The sequence below is a fragment of the Octodon degus genome, unplaced genomic scaffold (genome assembly GCF_000260255.1).
Source record: "Octodon degus isolate 3935 unplaced genomic scaffold, OctDeg1.0 scaffold00104, whole genome shotgun sequence".
Lineage (NCBI taxonomy): Eukaryota > Metazoa > Chordata > Mammalia > Rodentia > Octodontidae > Octodon > Octodon degus.
The window spans coordinates 9009709-9031633 of NW_004524680.1; the positions used below are offsets into that span (position 1 = coordinate 9009709).

General features: G+C 49.4%; 1 protein-coding gene across 2 annotated transcripts in view; it reads left to right on the forward strand.

Moving 5' to 3' along the window:
- Col22a1 (collagen type XXII alpha 1 chain) overlaps positions 1-21925 on the forward strand; it is a 239348-nt gene that overhangs the window by 36382 nt on the left and 181041 nt on the right. For both annotated transcript variants that reach the window (XM_004638934.3, XM_023723988.1), the window contains exons 4-10: positions 5666-5777; positions 10484-10607; positions 12581-12856; positions 14428-14508; positions 15577-15693; positions 19411-19455; positions 20492-20554. In XM_004638934.3, coding sequence (XP_004638991.1) covers positions 5666-5777; positions 10484-10607; positions 12581-12856; positions 14428-14508; positions 15577-15693; positions 19411-19455; positions 20492-20554 — 818 coding nt within the window. The remainder of the gene's footprint in view (positions 1-5665; positions 5778-10483; positions 10608-12580; positions 12857-14427; positions 14509-15576; positions 15694-19410; positions 19456-20491; positions 20555-21925) is intronic.

A 21925-nucleotide genomic window follows, 5' to 3' on the forward strand; every position in this document is an offset into this window, starting at 1 on the left:
CTCTATTGGTACTGATCCTTGGTGCTCCTCCTTGGTGCTCCCCCTTGGGGCTCCCCCTTAGTGCTCCCCCTTGGGGCTCCTCCTTGGGGCTCCATTGCTTCGAACCTTATGAAATTTGGTACTCGATGCATTTTGACATGGACAGTGTGGCCTGGTAGCACTCCTGCTTTGCCTGTGCTCTGCGTGCAAGTCTGTGTCAGTTCCTTGCAACTTCTACTTCTTACCAACTAAAATAAGTGCTTTTTATGTATCTCCAGGGACCAGTGGACAGCAGTGCCAATACTCTGACACATCGCTAAGAGGCACAGCAGTGTGCTGAGGATGCTGAGATGGGGACGCGCCTTCCCCAGGGGCAGGGATGGGAGCCAGGAAAGCTGTTGTGGAGAGCGGTTTGCACGCTCCTCAGAATGCCAGTGGCAGAACTCATACTTGAGCCAGTATTCTCACTGCTGGGCATGCACACAGCCAAAGGCAGGGATATCAGTGTGTGCCGGGCTGTGAAGGATAAGGAGATGAGCACCCTCTGGCCCCTTCCATCCGAGGGCTCCATCCAGGGCACCAGGGCATCACAGAAGCTGGTACATCCGGGGCTCTGCCAGCGTCTGCACATGGCTCAGTGGATTCTGGGGCTGCACCGAGTGCCCTTGACGATTTTTGAGTGGAACAATTGCTGCTTTGGGACTGGGGAGATGGCTCAGTGGAATAAGTGCTTCCTTGGAAAGCACAAGGGCCTGAGTTCAATCCCTGATTCCACAAACAAACAAACAAACAAACAAAAAACCAATTGCTGCTTTGTCCCCCAGCACCTTGCGCCCCCCCCCCATCTCAGGAATGTTTTTCCTTTGCTGACCCTGATTTATTCCTCGAGATTCATCTTTTTCCTCAGTACCCTTGCTGCCCTTGTTAATTATTTGCTATGTAAAATTTCATAATGTTCAGGTTTTTGCTTTTTAGTCATTGGAACTGATACAAGCAGAACCATAACCCAGAACACACATGCTTTTCAAGTACATGTCACTATAGATGCAGGCCGCCCTTTGTGGTGACAGCGTGTGAGCAACAGGCTGGCTTCAGGACTCTGAGCCAGATTCCGGACTCACAGGCCTCTGCAGCATGAGTCCACCTCATTTAGGACGAGACCTGGGTCTCCCAGCTCCCTGGAGAGCAGGGCACCTGATGAAGGCCCTCTGAGCCTCTCTTCAGAGGAAACCAAGCTTCGTGCTCCCACCCTCTAGCTTTCCAGTGAAGAAATTGGGCTCTACAAAATCAGATAATGTCCTCAAAGCCACCCAGCTCCGAGTCTGTGGGTACCCAGGGTGCTGGTCTCTGCTGAATGTGACTGGAGGTATCTGATGCACATTTCCCACTAACCTATAGCCTGAGTCTTTGGCACAGGCAGGAAGAGCTGCCCTCTGCCCTGTCAGAAGATGCAGAGTGTTTGTGAATGTTCACTCAGAGCTCCTTACGGGACAGGGGAGTGCTCTCCCCCTCGCTTGGGATCAGCGGTTAGGGAACATCCCGCTGTTAGTGAGCCCTCGCTGGGCTCCAGGCAGCGCTCTGGCTGGAGAGGCCTCAGAGCTGTTTAGCATGAGTGAGGCCTAGCAGTCAATCCCCAGCACCAGAGAAGAAAAGATGAAGCGCCAAGCCATCCTGTAAGGTGCCATTTTCCATTCTTAGAGTAGGAGGGTGGTGCCAGGCAGGGGACTCCCAGGGGTGCCCAGAGGACCAACTCAGTGTTCCATTGGGCACATGGAGAAATGAGGCTCAGTGAGATTGATTAGCATTCCTGACGGCTAGCAGGTGGGGGCATGTGGGAGCAGGTGTCCCTGGACTCTGCATGCTCCACTGCCCGAGGGACTTAAGGTCTGAAGTGTGAAAGTGCAGAGGAGACAATGCGGGAGCAGGGAGTGGTCTTCCTAGAGGGGCCCCATTCACTGTCCCAGCTCTGCTCAGTCAGACTCAGTGCTGTTGGCCATCCTGCAGGTCCAGAGAGGAATCATGCACCTGCATAGCAACTGCCCTACTTCTGAGTCCTTCTGCTGAGCTACACTTCCCCGAGTCCCCCTCTGTCTCCCTGCTGCCTCCCCAGATACTCAGTGGGCAACACCCAGTAGTGCAGCCCCACACGTGGAAAGAATGCAGCACATCTCTGGACACAGTGTAGTGGCGTGGGCTGTTGGGATCTTTGAAATGCGCACAGAGACAGGGGTTTGATACCCAGTATGCTGTGCCGGCCCAGCCCCTGGGGCACGCTGAGACTTGAGACTGGGCATGGTTGTGCATGTCTGCAATCCCAGTGCTTGGGAGGCTGAAAGCAGGAGGATCACTACAAGTCTGATCTGTGTAGTGAGACCCTGTAGACCTTGTACTAAATACATTAAAAACAGAAAGAAATGAGCAAATGGTCTATGCACACACTAGTGGTTGTTTATTAGATAAGGTCTGACAAAAAAATACAGCGAATGTGTACATTTAAAAATAATATCACAGTAGATGACACATTGCCAACGCACTCCCCTTTACTTCAGACGAAGGTATCCCACCATTCTTGCCACTTGCTGAAGCAGTTCTGGAAGTCCCCTTTCTGGAATGTATTTAGTCGTACAGCTGTGGCTTGCTCCTGTCCCAAATGCATTCAAAACACTCAGCTTTTGCGGTCATTCTGACTTTGTAGCAGAGTTGAAATCACATAGCACCAGATAGTGTGAGTACTGTTTGGTTCATGAGGCCATAACCTATGGTTAGCAGGTTTCTTTTCTTCTCAATGTCTCAGCAGTGGCCTTTACTGCAGTTGTGACCACGCCGCATGAAGACACTAGCAAAAAGGACTTGTGAAGCGGCTTCAGAATGGGCGTGAAAGACGGGATATGCATGTGCAAGCAAGGCTCTATATTTTGAAGGGAATAGCGGCAATGAGTCTTCTGCTGTAATAGATGGTTTTTCCTTAAACATTCACTGCATACAGTTGTAACTCAGCTCACAGGCCTAATTCTTCCCATCCTTCTGGTTACAATGAAATTGCAAGCATATACAAAACCAGAACTGTGGAAAAAGTTGTTAGTGGGCTGAGGTATCACTGTGCTGCAATTGCACATCCTGTGTCAGGGACTATATGAAGAGTTTTTCATCATAGTGTTTAATTTTTACAGCACTTCTATGAGGCACCTTCTAAAACAATCAAGGGCACAGAGATGGCGGGCAACCTGTGTAAGGTCACAGAGCAAAAGCACATTGCTCTATTTTGTGCCAACCACCTCCTTTTCTGACCATTCTTACTTGGGATTTGGCATGGAGCAGTGTCTCAAAAGTAGGTGTTGATTGGATAAATGATCTCTTTGAACAGAATTTAGCAGAAGAGGCTTTGATCATTATGATGTGAACCCTACTAGTTCTGTTCTTATCCTTCATGAGAGTAGGTGAGAGTGCTAGAGACAGAGAGGCACTTTTCCTAAGTCTATGGGTCAGGTACTAGCACACCAACCCTCACCTGGCTTCCCTGCACAGTGCTGGACACTTTCCCAGGGTCCCAAGTTTCACAGTCACAGGGTCACAAGTCAGTACTGTATCACACTGTCAGCGTCCAGATCAGGGATTGTCCCCAGGGTTCTCTAAGGATCTGGTCTGCAGTACCCATCCGCTCTCTGGACTAGCTCAGCCTGTGCAACTTTGTCAAGGCATCCAGGATGGGCCACAGGGGTGCTGTTACTGGTGGGGAATAGTTCCCCAGAATAGACTGGCTTTCTGTGTTTTCTGCCGCCTGCTGTGTGGTGCATATTCAGTGTCCCATATAATGTTGGCAACCCTGTTTTTTAGGCATTTTTACTTTCTTTCTACAAACAAGCACTTTGGCAGACATTCATGACTAAGCAGATTTAAGCCCATTCCTTGACCTTACCACGTGTGTAGGTCCAAAGCCCATGACAGTTTTTCATTCACAATGGCTCTCAGGTCCTCTCTTAAGGAAAAGCAGAACAAAATAGAAGTGCTTCATGACTGCTGTGCCATGGAGACAGCTTCCTTTTTCTCATGTGTCCTTCTTTCAATTTGGGCAACTTCAGCATTGTAGCTGCTGTACTAGAATCCAGATGAGACCCAGATGAAAGACAAAGCTGAGGATGCAGGAAGGAAAGCCCTAACTTGAGTTTTACTGAAGAGCTGGGGCGCCATTTGAGCTTCAGGGACACCCAGACCGCTGTGCAGTGGACAGCGGGGACACCTGCCCTGTGTCTTATGCTGGACTGTGATCCATGGTGTTCTCGGTTATCCTCTTTCCTGGAAAAGGAGTTAATACTGTGTGCTTCATGCCATTTGCTTATTTTTCCCCTGGATTTATAACAGCTGATCACAATGTGTATCTAAATCTAAAAACTCACAGTAATAACCTACTGCCATTAATCTCTCAAAACACTCCCTTGACCATACTTACTGTGTTCTGCTTGCCACTCTGAAGCAGTTTCGCAGGTCCTCTTCCAGGAGTGCCTTTATGAGGAAAGGCTACAAGTATGGTGAATGCTGAGGCCGAGCTCCGTCCAACAGAAAGCAGGCTCATAAAAACTTTAAGGTGACCCGCAGGCAACCCAGATGCCCATCAACTAAAGAATGGATAAGGAAGATGTGGTATTTTTACACACTGGAGTATTATTCAGTCATAAAACAGGATAAATTTGAGTCCTTGGTTGGTAAATGAATGCAACTAGAGAACATACTCTTAAGTGGAATAAATCAGACCCGCATGTGCAAACATCATACTGCTCCATAGTGTGAGAACCTGAAAGGAAAAATGGAGTCTGAAGGGTACAGTAGACACTGGGGAAAGAGAATGAACTTATTCAGAAGGAAAGAGTTGCTGAGTTGAGGAGAAGGACAGGAGAGGGAGTGGGAGAGATTTATCTGTGTATCTAAGCAGGTGGTTTGGACAACTGTGCTGTGCATTTCTGCTAGTCTGTGGAAAGGAGCAGTTAATGCATTAATTCATTTTGTCAACTTTTTTCAATTGTTCTCTTCTTAATTTCTTATACATTTCTTTCTTTTTTCTTATTCCAACTTTACATGCAAGTATCTGGTAATATGAAAAACTGGTTGGAAGGCAACACTAGGTACTACAACAAATACTGTGAAATTCATATTACTTTAAGGTAAATTCTGTATCACTTGTAATTTTTTGTTTTAATTCTAATTTGTACTGTTTTTTAAAAATAAAGAAAAAAATTAAAAAAAGAAAAACTCTTAATGTGAGTCCTTATCCACTTCAGCAGACCTGGCACTGTAACCTTTGGTTCTCACCTGTGGTCAGAATGACCATGAAAACTAAGCATTTGAGCTGGTTCAAGAGTTCTAGGTCCCTGCAACCTTTCTAGTAAAATCACTCACAAACAAGGACTTCTAGAATTGCATCAGAAAATGGTGGGAATGAGGGAATAACTGCATCTGAAAGAGTTTAAGAGGGATTTGTGGCAATATGTCTTGTACCATAATAATTTTTAAATATTTAAACCTTCACTGTATTCTTCCTTCCCATTGCGAATAATTGAACTGCTCCATCAATCCCATCATCCCCTGGGACAGGGAGAGGAAGCTACTTTCACAGAAGGAATTTGCTGCTCCTTCGTCTCACTTACATACGTCTCCTCTACCCAAGTCATACCCCCTTCTTCTCTTTGCACAGGTTTTGACCTGATGGACCTGTTCAGTGTAAAGGAAATCCTGGGGAAGAGAGAGAATGGAGCCCAGAGCTCCTATGTGCGGATGGGCTCCTTTCCTGTGGTGCAGAGGACTGAGTGAGTGGTTGCTTCTGTTCCGGGTCCTCTCTGAATGCCTTGGGACGGGGCAGGCAGGGGCTGTCAGGCGCTGAGCTGGGGCGCACCCCACTGAGCAGGACCTGGGGAGGTCACAGGCAAGGAAAGCAACTGGGCCAGTGACTGGGGATCCATTCTGTTTCTATACAGTTTATTATCACTGACTGCAGTGATTCTTTGGCCCTTCTACCCTCACCTTTCCGTACATGTTTAGCATCAGTCATTCCTTTAGACATGTGCTTTTCTAGAGTCCACTGTACACCGACCATTTATGGTTGCAGACACATGCACCTATTAGAGATTGGCCACAGAACCTCCTAGAATCAAGTAGGGTTTGGGCCAGAGAAGACTATCTTGGAGCTGATTGGGGGCTGATGTGAACCTGTTATCTACAGCTTAGTTGCCTCCTGTTTTCCATCTGAGCTGGGTGTCCTGCCTTGCACCTTAGCTAAGAGGATCTGCAACAAAGGTTTTCCAGTGTCTGTTACCCGACTGTGTCTCCAGTCAAGGGGTAATGAGCTAAACAAGTGCTCTGATTTCTTTCTCACAGTTCAGCCGAAAACAAAACTGGCACTGTGGCATGCTGCTGCTGCTCCATCTCCCCATTCTTGAGTTGCTTCCAGGTGTTTTCCAATGGGGGTGGGATTAAAAGGGACAGTTAGGATCTGGCCACTAGGCTGTGTGGTCTCCTGGAGCATCCCCAGGCCTCCTGCAGCCACCTCCTCTGTGATCCTAGATCCTCACAGCCTTCTGTGTCCCAGCCATTCCCTCTACTGGGGACACCTGTGCTCCTGCTGCAGAATGCAGTTCCATCATCATGTATCCCCGATACTCTCCCTGGACTCCGAGTCCAAGCCAGGCCTCCTCTGTGTGCACTGCTGTTACATCCTGTCTTTGTGCACACAGCACTGAGCACCTGTGCAATGAGTCCTTCGGGACAGAGTCCAGGAACTCCTGAGGGAGCTGGGTTCTGGGCCCAGTGGGGAACTCACTGACCTTGGCTGAGTGAATGAGTCAGTGAGACGACAGAGAATGGCAGCCCTGTGCCAGACTCCATCTGCCCGAGGTGGGCATTGGATACCAGTTTGCAGACTTTGGATTCTTGCCCATGCTCAGAAGCTGTTATTTGTCGCCTGTCCCCTGGGGTACTCAAGGATGAGCAGAGTCCAGCCTCTAATCTCGCTTCTCTCCCCTTTTTAATTCACCAGCCATACTGCTTATCTTTAGACAAACACACAAAGATCCTCGCTGATTTCATCTTAAAGGAAAATGCAATGCAGAAAGAACAGAGTGAAGCAGGGAGAAAGCAGTTGTCTGGACAAGGGGCAGAGCCTCACCTAGGGTCCCTTCTATTGGTTAGCGACCCCTCTTTCCCTCGAGACACCTGGATCAGAGGCAGAATTGCTGTAGGCACTGCTCTGTGAAGTGGAGGGTTGGACCCAGTTCTGGTGATGAATTTGGCCTCGTGAGATGCTGACAGTTGTCCATAGGAAGGATTGCCATATGGTTTCATGTTTGTTTTAATGGCAAAACTCCAGGTAGAAATCAAACAGATGAAACACTAACATTTCAAGAAAGAACAGTTTCCCTTTGCTAATGCATAGAAACTTATACACAGATACATCTGCTTAATTTAATTTGCAGGTGAATTTTATTCATAATGGAAAAGGAGTGTCCTTTTGAATATTGACTTTTTTCTTAATTGCTTAACATGTAAAAGGCAATTTCTATACGTCACCTAAGTTATTTCTCACTACAGTATCATGATTTGAACAGAGCAGGCACTATTCTCATTGACCTAGTACAACAGTTTTTCAAAATCTCCCCATTTGTTGGAAGTGGAGGTTGACCTCAGACTCAGTTCTTCTAAATCCAAGCCCTGTGTTCTTTGCTCTGATAATCTTATAATCTGCTGCATTCTTTTGGGAAAGAGTTGGAATAGTCATTTTCTTTACCTAGATATTCTCTATTGGTGATCTTTTTTTAAATCTCTTGGATTAACATAACATTTTCTTTTAAATTTTTTAGTATTTTTAAGGACAATAAAGCAGTAAAAAATTAGAAATGATAGAGAGTTTCACTGAACAAAATAATAGGAATTCAGCAATGGTTGTTATATTGCACATTGGATGTGACATTTTTTAGGTATACGCACGTTACATATATTGTAAGGTATAAAGATGTGTGTCTGTTGATGTATCTCAAAAGTATAAAAAGAAAGTATGTTCAGAAAGAAAATAGGAATACAGCTACATTCACTCAGGAAATAAAGAAAAAGATGGCATGGAATATCTCTCTGTGGCTACCGAGCCCCGTCGTAGATGGAGACTGGGCTGTCTTCTCATGTGGGTAGTAAGCAGGGTGGCTCTGGATTCTGAAGGAAGCCCAAGTGTTGTGTGTGGAGTCCCTGACTGCTCTGCTTGGATGTGACCCTGGGTGAAGCTCCAGTTCCCAGTGCGACGCAAGGGCCACTGCTGTCTGGGTCTGTGAGCTGAGACTCACAGAGGACTGCTCTTCAGTAGTTAGAAGCAGCATCCCACAGGACGTGCAGTCTAAGAACCAGGAAGCCCGATGCCTGCCCACTTCTCTTCCTGGCTGTCTGGCCAGATAGAGTCCACCTCCTTCGAGGGAGAAATCCAAGCCTTGTTTGTCCCCGGAGACACCCCTTTGCCCCCATGCAGTATCCAGCTTCACCACAAACTAATTCTGCAGAATGGGTGAAGGTCCTGTCAGCAGATGGCTACGCAAAGAGCTGAGGGTCCCGGCCCTCTGGGTTTGACTCTCTGCCAATTCCCAGAGTCTGCCCAGCATCCCCTGGGTGCCCTCACCTGTAGTGGAAGGAACAGAATACCTTCTTCACAAGTTCTTGTGAGGAAGAAATGAGACTTGCATGCAAATGTGGTGTCTAGTATGAATTAAGCTTCAATAAGTACTTCTTTTAAAAGTAAATCTTATAATTTTATATCCAATGAGATCATATGTGTAAGCAATGTCCTTCACCTAGGAAACACTACGGAAAAATGAGCTAAAATGTATGTGGATGGATTTCGGTTAGGTCTGTCATCTCAGCCAGAGGAAATATAGCCTATGGTCCCTATAAACTTAGGCAGTTTCTAGCAGCATTTTTGTTATCACACCTGAGGTGAGAGGGGACCAGGGGTGTCGAGAGTGACTGAGCAAAGTTGTACCAGCTGCTCCCAGGTAAGTGTTGCCTTGGGTGTGGCTTCTAGGAAAATTAACCAGACCCTCACTGGGGCTGGGGAAACAAAGATTTCTCTGTGCAGTCGCGATGGAGTCAGTTATGCGCAGCATTTATGGGGTTTGCTGTGCTCTGAGCACTGTGGTGGGTGCTGGAGGACAGGGATTGTCAGTGTTGGCTCCCAGGGGACCTCACAAGGAAATGCGGGGACGATGGTGTGGCAGAGGCTGGGTGGCTGTGAGTTAAGCAAATGGGGCAGTGGTGGGGAATTGAGAATGTATGTGGGTGACTTTTGCAGCAGCCCGTTTGCAAGGGCTGGGGAATGAGATGGCTCTGACACCCACTGGGGAATAAGATGGCTCTGACACCCATTGGGCGTGCAGTGTCTAGGGGAGGCCTTACTGGGGCACTGAGGCAGGTTCTGAATTCAGATCTGAGAGGCGGGCAGGAGCTCAAGGACTCTGTCCAAGATGTGAGTGGAGAAGGACAGCTGGCCTGTGTATACCCTGGGGCAGCACAGAGGGCTGGGACTTGGATCGTGGGGGAGGACTTGGTTCTCCATAGTAGGAAAAGGACAGGTTTTCAAGATTGAGTTTGAAAGAGAAAGAACAGTTCTAATACTAGCTGAGGTAAAACAGTAAGCAGCACAGATGCCCCAAGAGAGGGTCTGGGCATGCCGACCTGCTGGACTAGGCCTGGTGGACCGAAGAGCATGTCCTGTGCTCTGATCCATTCCAGCTATTGTGACAGAGTCTGGGTAGCTCACGAACAACAGTCATTTGTTCCTCAGGGATGTGGATCTGGGAAGTGGAAGATAGAAATTCATAGATGACTGTCTTCCTATAGTAGCTTCATGTGGGAACAGGGCTGAAGGAACTTTATGGAGTCTTCATCCTCAGGGCACCCAAACCACCATGGATTCCATCTTCATGACCTGACTGTCTACCAAAGATGCTACCTCCTGACACCATTGCCTGTGGTTAGGATTTCAGTATGTGAGCTTTGCGGGATACACATGCTGAGGCCATAGCTTCTTGGTACCTGAGACAGGAAGGAAAGCAGTGAAGGATAAAGCAGTTCACTGAGAAAGTTTAGAGCATAAAAGGAAGTCTTGGAGTCTCTGCTGAAGGCATTCTGGGACAGTGGCTCTTAGCACTTAGTAATGACTTTTGGAGAGTGATGACACAGAGCCAGAAACAAATGGACACTTCAGGTGGATTGAAAGTGCCTCTAGCATGAGGCACTTTCTCTACCTGCCTCTAGCATGAGGCAGGTGGCCAGAGAAGGACCGTGACAATGTCTGCAGTGGGTCTGTCCAAGACCCTGGCCTCAGGACAGGGCAGCCAGTATAGGCCAAGAAGTTGGACTGTGGAGATCCATGGGAGGGGGCACTGGCAGGCCTCAGTGACTGGTGGGGTGCATGGGCTTCCTTCCCTACTACCTGCTTCCCTCACAGAGCCCAGTGTGACCTGACTCTGTTTCTCCGCAGAGATGTGTTTCCCCAAGGTCTCCCTGATGAGTATGCCTTTGTCACCACCTTCCGGTTTCGGAAAACATCTAGGAAAGAAGATTGGTACATCTGGCAGGTCATTGACCAGTATGGCATCCCCCAGGTACTGGTGCTGTGTTGCCTCCATGGACTCAGAGCCTCATTTGCTTCTTGCAGGGGATGGCAGTAGCCACAGTATTTTCTCCAGGGCACTGGTGTACAGGCCTTACAGGAGATGCGCCCAGCGGATCCAACATCTTCCAAGGTCAGCTCAGGGCCAGACATTCTGAGAGAAGGAAGGAAACCTAGTGGCCATCCTCTGGGACTCTGGCTAAATAGGAAGTGGCCAGCATTTGTGGTGTCCGGGGACACATGCCTTGTCGGCAGTCTGCCCCACATAGCTTCATGACGTAGCTCTGGAACTGGCACGTCGTGAGCCTCCCGCTTTTGTGGTGTGGGCTCTGTGTGCCTTTGCTTTCATGGCTGGAAAATGGCAAGCAGAGAATGCCTGTGACACATGGTTGGCAGAAGAACGAGATGAAACAATGTCTGGAAAGCAACCAGAACAGTGTCTGACACCAAAGCAGTTTCTCATGAGTGGGTTTCTTTTTATGACCCAAGCAGGGCTTCCTGGGGTTCCGCATGTAGGCTCTAAATGCTGTCTTCAGCTACCTACAGTACATTTTGGCTCTTAAATTCCACAAGGATAATGGTGCAGTAAGGCAAGTCAGATCCCAGCATCGCTGCCACTGCTGCAGCCTGCTGGTTTGAGTTGAAAGCAGCACTGCTTTCCATTCTACACCCTTCTGTGCTCCGTAATCGAGCAGCCATACCTTCATCCTTTCCTTGAAAATTAACTGTATGCAGATGTCATTGAGCTGGATCTGGGGACGGCTGTCTAAATGTTCATGCGGGATTTAAATAAAACCTTGCATATGCATCAAGGAATCTCACCTGTGTCATAGTTAGAGACCGCAAGCTCCCTGCAGACAGCAAGCCTCCTCCCTTGGGGTCTGAGTGAGCACACATTGCTCAGCAACCTACGTGTGCTCCATGTGTGGTGGAGGGGGTGCTCTCTTCCTCTCACCAGTCCTTCTTCTTTCCATCCTCATCAACCCCTGCAGAAGGGGATGAGCTCTTTTCTGCTCACAGAGGCGGAAACTGAGCCTAGAGAGGTTAAGCATTTTGCTTGAGGTTTCACAGGTAACTGTGTACTTGGCTGGCCTGTCCCCATCAGCTCATCCTGCGGAGTCACTCTTTTGTAGCATCCCCCACAAACACACGCATACATTTCTGTAGCATCCCTGGGATGCTACACTGAGAAGCTCATGCATTTCACTGTGACCTGACGAGAGGCCCAATTTTCTGAGTGTGGGAGTCGAGATTCTTCTGCAGAGGACATTTTTCTAGAGAGCAGGCAGCTCACTCTGCTTCCATCCAACTCCGTCTCCAGTTACGTAGGCTTGCTTCCCCACTTTCTCAGGTCTGGTGGGGTGGGATTGGGCACATGCCACCACATTCTTGTGGGTGAGTCCATACCACCCCCATAGTCTGGGTTCTCCTCTTTCATGGCATTTGCAGAGCTGTGTCTCATGCTATCCAGGGACCTCATTGTGCTCAGGCCTTAGCTTTGTCCCCAAGATGCAAGTCACTGCAAGTTAACAGATGGGGCTGCAGACTGGTATTTGGTACCTGGCCAGGAGATGTGTCTGGCTTAGCCAGCCAAGGGCCTTCAGTGGCTCTGAAGCTAGTTAAAACTTCCAGCTGGTCTCACTATAATTCCAATCGCTCTTTCAGTCTCACAAAACTCTCTTACGTGCATAGCCCTTCCAGTCCACTGACCCTTGGATTCATAGTTTAGTGATTACACTTAGCACAGGGCTTAAAGCAACCTGCAAAGAGGCTACGAGACCATTATGCTGTGCAAGAACCTAGAGAATGAAGCTACTGGCTTGCGAGTACATAGCAGGTAGCCCCCTGGCAGAGTCTCAGCCTAGATCTGACCCAGCTTCACCAGCTCGCTCACTCTGAAGTCTCCTCCTCCTGTCCCTACTTGTGTCCGCTCAGGGAATACCTGGTCCTGTCCCCTGCATACAGGTCTCCATCCGACTGGACGGCGAAAATAAGGCGGTGGAGTACAATGCTGTGGGTGCCATGAAGGATGCCGTCAGGGTGGTGTTCCGAGGTCCCCGTGTCAGTGTCCTCTTTGACCGTGACTGGCACAAGCTGGCGTTGAGCATCCAGGCCCAGAACGTCTCCCTGTACATTGACTGTGCACTGGTACAGACGCTGCCCATTGAGGAGAGAGAAAACATAGACATCCAGGGCAAGACAGTGATTGGAAAGCGCCTTTACGACAGTGTGCCCATCGATGTGAGTATTGGGGACTTGGCGTGGAGGAGCTAAGGGACCCTGCTGCCTGCCCACCACCTCTGCATATGCCATATATCAAGCCCCATTCTCTGGGGCTGAGAATGGTGGATGCTGGCTCATAGAGGAGTCCAGATTCTCCACCATTCATTCATACACTCACTCAACCATCAGCCATTTCTTTAGCCACTCAGCATGTGTGTGCTGAGCACGAACCGTGTGCCAGGAACTCTTCTAGCACCGGAGATAGTAGAGCCCGGATATGCAAATGCTTGTCCTTTGATACAAGGGGCTTTTAACATCTTGAGTCATCCTGGAACGAAGGCCCTGTGAGTGCCAAGGGACAGCTTGGGTGAGTTCTATCAAGTGCAAACAGCCACACAACTACAAAATATACCTGTTTTCAGTAACCTCGATTATCCAGGTGTGGGCAGGGATGGAGAAGAAATGTAGCTCCCAGAACCTGTGTCCTGTGAGTGGCAACCTGGTCCTTCCAGCAGCTCACCTGCTGGTTAATTGATCACCTGCTGGTGCCCGCTGCTCTGTGTGAGCCCCAGCCCCCGCACTCCTGGCTGGGAGAGTGCTGGCCCCACGCACAAGTTGCAGCTTCTGTCTTGAGCCCTGTTCTTCTGCCTAGGGTCCAGTAAAAGCTCAGTAAGGTGCGCCAAGTGGGAGAAAGACTTGGGCTTTAAGGGACCTGGGTCTGCTATGGAAGAGACTCACACTGAGGTTGTCCAGTCTAGTTGCATAAGTGTCACAATGCACGGCAGCACTAGGGGTTACGAAGCTCAGAGGAGAAGAACCCAACCTGGGTGAGCAGGGGGAGGGTAGGAAGGGGCATGCAGGATGACTTCCTGGAGGAGGAGCTTGACCTTCCCGTGCAGCCGAGAAGTAGACCAGCTTGTAGTGGGCAGCAGCTCGAGGTGGTGGGAGCATAAGTATGGGGAGAGGAGGCAGGGAACAGGCCAGGCTTAACATGCACAGGCCTTGGGAGCCAGCTGTGACTACTATACTGAGTCCTGCAGCTCAGATTCATAGGAATCCTCCTGTCTCAGACTCCCCAGCCCTGGGATTACAGGCATGCACTACCTTTCAGGGCTGGCATGGCATGCCTGGGGTTTTGGGGCCAGCACAGCATGTGGTATGGCTGATTGAATTCAGGTCCTTGCTCTTGCCAGGCAGGCACTTAGACTGCTGAGCTATCTCCACAGCCCAACCTCTCCTCCTTTAAGTTGTGGGTGTCAGGTATTGTGTCTCAGGGGTGTAAAAGCTGACTGATACACTGATTCCTCAGCAGCCAGAAGTGGAGTGAGAGAAGCATGGGCCCCTGGGTGTGGCTAAGGCAGAGAGGAAGGACACCGAGGATGCACCCGAAACTGGATCCTCCTCCGCACCAGGGAGAAGGGTTGTGTAGGTCATGGTTGGCACCCTGGAAGTCCTGAAAGGGAGCAAGGCTGGGAGAGGCTCTGGGCAGGAAGTGAGTGAGCCTGAGTCCTGGGCAGGGTCTGTCTGAGACCCTGGAGGCTTTCCCCAAGTCCTTAAAGCTCATCCTCTCCCTCCATGTTCCTTCCCAGTTTGACCTGCAGCGGATTGTAATTTACTGCGACTCGAGGCATGCAGAACTTGAGACCTGTTGTGACATCCCATCTGGCCCTGTGAGTGGATTCTTGTACAAAGAGGTTTGGGAGGGTTTGCAAGGAGAACAGAAGTGTCCCTGGCTTTGGAACAAGCAGTCATAGTTTGGGGGCACTGGCTGCTGGAGGGTGGTTTGGTCTGGTTGTCATGCTCGACCCCACTGGCATGGATTTGGGGAGCTGAGTCAGGCCAGGTCCTAGTAGAAGGCTTCTGTCTCTGGGCCTCAATCAAGGTGAGCTGCAGGCTGTGGGTCACATGACAAGACTCAGCTTTCAGGAGAACAGAAGGCTCAGGCTGGTGGAGGTCCTTAAGGAGGGGCTGGGCCTGCAGGCCACAGGTGCTCAGAAGAGGTGGGGCTCCAGTGCCTTGGCTGCGGGACAGGGAGCTCAGGGCCGGCTGCGCTCTGCACGCAGGAGCTGGTCTGCCTCCATCAGGGCCTCACCTCCATCCATTTCGGCCCTTCCTCTCTTACCCTCTACCAAGCTGTAGTTCCAACACTCACTTGCAAGATGGGTGTTACCAGGGAGCCCACTTCTCCGCCATGAGGGCTAAAGTCTGTGTGACAGTTGGCTGGACCAGGCCTCTGGACACAGGGAGCACATCCTAATGGTTCCCATCTCAGCACTCAGGGAATATAGGTACACAGTGGGGGCTGGGATTTGGAGTTAGATGAACCTGGTTGTGGAGAGAAAAAGGAAGTGGGGAATAGTGGTAGACAGTGTGAGAATGTGAAGAGAGCGAAGAGAGGGCTTACCAGATGCGAGATTCAAGCTGGGGACTTTCTCATGCTGTTTTATTAAATCCTTCTGGCCTTGGAAAGAAAACATCCTTGCTTCCATCCCACAGAGTTGAACAGTGAGGCTCAAGGGGATAAAGGGCTGGGCTGTGTAGTGGATGAGGCCATGCGGGGCAGACCCATTGGCCCCGGGGCCTCGCCAGTCAGTAGTCCTACCCACGCACCCAGTGTGCCCTGAGGGCTGCCTTGACTGGAGTCTGCCTTGCCTGCCCAGCTTCTCAGAAGCTTCCCAGATCTTGCCTCTCACGATGGGTGAGCAGCCAGATTCTGACTTCCGGGCCTTTCCTTCCAGTGCCGGGTGACCGTGGTGACAGCACCTCCACCTCTGCCCCCGCAGCCACCTACTCCTGGCAGTGAACAGATTGGGTACTTGAAAACCATCAACTGCTCCTGCCCGCCTGGAGAAAAGGTACTGTGTGAGGTGGGAGTTGCCCATCATGCACCCAGTCTGCACGTCGGGACGCCCTGGGCTCGTGGTGGCTTTCAGCTCACAGCACAGAGTTCTTGTTCTTCTATTTTCCTGTTTCTTGATTCTTGTGCCCAGGGGAAGGGAAGATGCTTAGGCTTGGTGCTAATTAACATTTTTCCCGAAGTTAATGATATAGTCGTGAGGTCTTTCTGGCTCCTACTTCTTATTATCTGCACTCCAATGCAATGAAATCAAGCTAGACTTGGATTATAAATAAGAATCAGAGCAGGACCATGACAGAGGACTTGGAGATGCCCTCCAGGAAGGAACTCCCCTCCCTTCTCAGGGTTGCCTCAATTAGCCACACTGCATAATCTAAATTTACTTACAAGCAATGCTCTGTGTACTTGCTTCTAATTTAAAAAAATGAACACATTTCTTTGAGTACCACTGCCACCATCCATTAGTCAGGATGAAAAATCCCACTGCATGCCTGAGGCTATCTGTTGTTTGATTTTTCTGCAGACCAGTGGTTGTTTATGTATAATAGTTCTTCACTATTTGAGCAGAAAGAACTTAGCAATATGCATGAGGATGAGAAAAGGTAGAATTGTATGAGGAAGGGTTCTGGAAAGTTCTCTTGGACCACTGTCCCCAAGCTCTTGACCTCCAGCGTGCAGCCACACCTGTCTCCCTCCACACCTCCTGGTCAGTGCCCCTGTGCAGGAGGAAGACAGACATGCTGCGAAAGCCAGAGGCACACAGACTGAGAGGTAGGATGATGGATGATGAACTGGAACAGTACAATTCCATGTGTTGTAACACTTTCCACAGGGAAGATGTGCTGGCAAACAGACTCTCCCCTGTCCTCCTTTCCTCTTCTGTGCTACTCTCCACATTTTCCCTCTTTTCTCTTCCTTCTACCTAGAGATCCAGACCTTGGGGAGACAAGGCCCCTCTAAAGAGCTATCAGGCAAGCATGGTTGTTCTATCCTGGCCTAGCTTACCAGAGGCCAAGCTAAAACAGCCAGCCTGGCTGTGTCCCAAGCTGGGATATTTTAAGGCCATAGGTGAGGTTCAGAGCCCTGTTCTGGTGGCTGGATTGGGGGTGAAGCAGACAGAGGAAGATGCTAGAGTGTGTACATATTTGTGCTCAGAGCCAGCTCCTCCTCCAGTCTTGGGCATTTGCAGGTCAGACACAGACTGTGCATCACTTCCACATGCTAGCGAAATCATGGAAGTGGCCATCTAAACTCACAGGCTCCAAAATCCTTATGTTTGATTCAATCTGTGAGTGAGAAGGGGAAGGGTGTGGGAAGGATTACCAGTCAGTGCACACATAGGCGAGGTGGCCCTAGAGCCAGCTCTGCCCAGAGCCAAGCCTGTGCCATGGGTGTGGTCACCAGCAGGGACCTCAAGAGGGACGTCCTGCAGCAAGCAGGCCCCAGCTTACTTTTCCTATCCATCTTCCTACGCTCTGGCACACAAAGTCCCAGCCTCCACCCAATCTTGGTGTGTAAGAACACCTCTCTGCTGCTTCATCCTGCCTTACTGTTAGGCCCTGTGTACCCCTTCCTGGTTGGTCTCCAGGCCCAGCAAGGCCCTTGGAGGGATAATGACTTTCTGTAGAAATCATCTTTTCTTACACTTCAGCTCTTTCATCTGCCTGATGCCTGTTCTTCAAAGACCCAAGCAATCATTTTTTCTGGTGCGGGGGATTGAACTCAGGACCTTGCACTTGCCAGGCAGGCACTTATGCTACTTTGCTACTGAGCTCTTTCCCAAGCCCAGGCAAACAGTCCTTCAGAGCACAGTATCATCCCTGTGATTACTATGTTTTCCTTCCTCCGCTCTTGCCTCTGTCCTCTTCTTCTTTGCTGCCTTCCACCCTTCACCCTCCACCTATTGAATATTTATACAGCACCTACTAGTTCCTGACTCTGAGTTTCTGCCTACCATAAAAATGACTACACTGGACCGAAATATCTCCTTGCTTTAGTTTCCATAAAATTCTAACTCTAGATGACAAAGACAGAATCTTTACATATAAGTAAAGGCGTAGGTAATGGCTGATTTCATGGAAATGTGGGTTAGGGTGTAAAAAGGTGAAGGATGAATGGGCCAATGGCAGATGGGAACAAGAGGTGGAACAACACATCCGCTGGGAGGAACAAGGTCTGGCTGTTTGAGTGCGTCATCCAGCACGTGTAGTCTCAGCTCCGCTCTCTCTGGGTGGCACTGCCAGTTCCCTTTTTCTGCCCGTAGACATCCAGCTTGTGCAGCATGGCTCAGTCTGTGATGGGCTTGGAGGGAGTTAGGAAGTGATCCTCAGACGCTCAGAGTCTGCTCTCTGCCTAAGCAACTGAGTGCTCTGGGGCCGGCCTGCCCTCTGGAGTGGAGCACCAAGCCGGCCTCAGGGCTTCCCAAGCTCAGGAGGGCATTCAGCACTCTGCTCCTGCCTGCCCCTGTAAAGGTCAGGTGAGGAAGCGTTAGTATTACCTCCTGAAGGGGTGGCTTCAAAGCCTCTTCACCTCCATTTCTGCAAAAGCCTAGCACTCAGGGGTCAATGTTCTCCCCCAAATCTTTAGCCACAGCAGACTTTTCTCCAGAGGTTTAAATCTTCTGTTCAGTTTGCAAACATTTCCCTTATGGGAGGCAGTCGACGTGATGTCTTTTGAATCCCTGTGCTTGAAGCCCTGACCAAATACCATGGTGAGCATGGACGCAGATGTCCGAGGTGCTCTGGTGGCCACTACAGAGGGTCGAATGCACACAGAAGGATTTCTCTCCATTTGAAGGTGCCAGTGTCATCTTAAAATTGATTTTAAATGTGTGTTTTCCTGCAGCAGCAGTAAAATGTGTAGCTGTGAGTAGAGCAGTCGTTCGTGGCAAGTGCATGCCTGTAAGTGGGTGTGGTGGCACTTTTCTTCATGAATACCCGATACTTACACATATAAAATTATAGGAATCCCGTTCATCTTCAGGATGCCAATATCCACAGGCTGCATGACTTCAAATCCCACTTTGAAAACCAGAAGTGAAATCTTTTGCCCATTTTCAAAACTGAACATAGCTTACATTTAAAAATTGCAGACAATGGTGTTTTTGCCTTATATTCTAGCACATACCAGACACAGGAACCAATAGCAGGCAACACAATTTTACTTTTAATCAAAGTGATGAAATATCCAGGTAACAATAGCTCCTGGAAAGCATTTTGTTTTTATTTCTTTATGTATATTTGATATGGAAAAGTTCTGGCCACTCATGTCCGTGAGAGGCCAACTGACACTGCAGTAGGCACACACAGGGTGGAGGGACTAAAGCTGGTTAACCCCCCCCAGGTATTTATCCTTTCTACCTCCAAGCCCTGTGCCCAGCGCCCAGCGCCCGGGTGCCACTATGTGATCCTGCTGTCTGCCTCTGTGCTGGGCTTTCTCACCGCCGGGCACCAGTGAGGATGTAGGGCATCTGTTCTTCTGCTCCCACAGGATGGGTTGTGCCCATCCTTTGTCCTCTGACTGGGTCTCTAGAGGCTGCATGTACCATTGCTGTGCAGGTTTGCCTTTCAAGACTGGACTCCCCAACTCCCTGCTCAGCGATTGGCTCACTCCAAGACTGGCTTGTGAGCGTGAAGGTGGATAACCAGCTCCTGAAGGAGAGAAGGAAATAGTTGAAGCAGAGATTTATTGTTTCTTTTGGTGTCTCTTCCTGCAGGGTGAAAAGGGCTTTGATGGCCCCGTGGGACTCCCTGGCCCAAAGGTCAGTACTGGCATGTAGGGTGGCCCTGGAGCCTGAGCACTCTCACTTTGCTTTCGCTGTCAGGACAAGGGTGGGTTAGGGCGCTTTCCTGCCAGCATTTTCATGGGAGCTGATTGAGATACCAGAGTCAGAGCATGGGCCATGAGGTTCTGAGACTCCTCAGAGCCATTTCTCGGTCTAAAATACTGGCAGGAGAGGGGCAAGATTGCTCAGGAGTTTCTTTGCTCCAAGTTTAGCCTTCCACAGTCTTAATTCTGCATTGGCCCCTGCTCGTTGATGTGTTCCAGAAACTTCCAGGATTCGACATTTAAAATTCCTTCAAATTCTGTGAAATCGTTCCACACAAAATGTGTGAAGTGACTAACTGTCTAGAGCCAGCACTCGCTTTTGGGCCTTCATCCTCAGGTCAAGAGCAGCCCTTTATTCCCTCATTCCCTGGGCTACTGCCTTCTTCCATCACTGATCTGATGGCAGAAAATTGACACCCGAAAGGTACCAATCATTGAGGTCATCGAGTGAGAGAGTTCTGCATTACTAAACAGCCCTTGCTTGTGTGGTACTTGAAAGCACTAAGTGTGGTGGTGGAGACAGCCGGGCCTTTTGCTTCCCTGCTGCCCCTTCCTTCCCTCTCCCCAGGTAGAATTCTCTCAGCCACACTCTTTGCTCCCTGCCTCCCTTCTCTGTCTTTCCACCTGTCAGTCACTTTTTCCTTCAGCTCCCTCCTGACCCTTTATCATTAGGTAGCATCTGCTAATGTCCAGGCACTGAGGTTGACACAGGGGCTAGAAGATGGCGTCAAAGGCCTTTGAGTCCCTGGGTCTGGTGGCACCTGCAGACCTGTGCATACACGCACGCAGTGTGAAGGATGTCTTGGCCCCTCCTCCTCCCCCAGGGTGGGCCACTTGGCCTCCTTGTGTGCTTGGCAAAGATGACACCAGCTGCTTCTAGGGGCGAGGCTGGTGGTGGGCAGCCTGTGAGTGCAGAAATTCTGTTGGAGTACCTAACCTGATGTGTGTTGCTGGTTTTCACCCTGCAGGGAGACATGGGAAGCACTGGGCCAGTGGGCGCTCCTGGACCCAAAGGAGAGAAAGGGGACACGGTGAGTTATTTCTAAGTGGCAGGACCTTGGCAAAGGGTTTAAGGCCATCTCCTTTTTATGGGCAGGGGATACCTACTGGATATGGCCTTGGTGGCTGTGTTACCCTGCTGCCCACCTCTTTGAGCCTGCTTTTGTTGTGATTCCCAGTTGGTCATTCTGTGGTGTCTTCTCTCACTTCGCAAGTTCCACATGCTCTTCCCTTTGCCAAGAATGATCTCCCCTCCATTCATCCTACTGTGTCTTGACATCTTTTCCTGCCTCATGGTGGGCCAGGAAAAAAGCTTGGCTAAGTCACGGTTCAGGGTGACACCTGAGAACCTAATACCTGGGAGCTATTTAGCTCCTACAAGACAGGTCACCTTTACATTAGCAGTTGCCTCATCTGTAAAATGGGCATAATAAAAGAAGCTGTCTAGTAGCAGTGTGGAGATTAGATGAATGTGTATGTGCAAACAGCTTGGAACAGGGACAGAAGTGTTGGGACAGCTGTTGCTGGCATCAGCTTCCAGTGACTGTGTGACCTGGGGGAGGTCTCTTAACTGCTGTGAAAGGCGTCCCTCAGCCACCCACTAGCCAAATGGAGAGAATAACAGCTACTCTGTCCGTAAAATGAAATTACATTCAAAGAATGAAAGGGAAAGGCTTATAAAGAAGTATAGAAAGGTATGGCAATGTTTTATATCACATACAATCAATAAAAAGGTAGACCTAAAAGATAAATGGGAATTCTTCAGTTTAAAATTAGAATAACTAAAATTTTAAATCTTCTATAGAGGATCTGTAGTAGATTTGGGCTAGAAGAAGAAATAATCATTCTTGATGCTAATTTATAAGGGATGATGCACTCTGAGGTGCCGAGGGATCAGTGCGAAGTGAACATCTTAGGAATGTGGGACCTACAGTGTACAGCCTGTGTATTCTGGGGGTTCAGAGAAGTGGGGCAGAAGGAGCAGAGACAGATACAAAAAATAGCTGAAGATACTGCTGATTTGGTGAAAAGTGGTAACTTACACATTCCGGATGTTTCATAAACACTTTGTAAGGTAGTGGTTGCATATTTTGACATACACTTAGAAAAATCCTAATCAGAGTCTTGAAGGGCAACTAAAAATTAAAAGCCAGGGCAAGCCAAATAGCTCAGCAGATTAAAGTACCTACAAGCCGGCACAGGGACTGGGGGTTCAATTGCCAGGCCTGCTGTGGCGGCCCTGCCCCCAGCGCATGCTGAGACTGCAATTGAGACTGGGCGTGGTGGCGTGTGCCTGTCATCCCAGCTCTTGGGAGTCTGTGAACAGGCAGATCACTACCAGTCTGATCTAGTAGTGAGACCCTGAACACCCTGTAACCTTTCCCTGAAATACAAACAAAAAA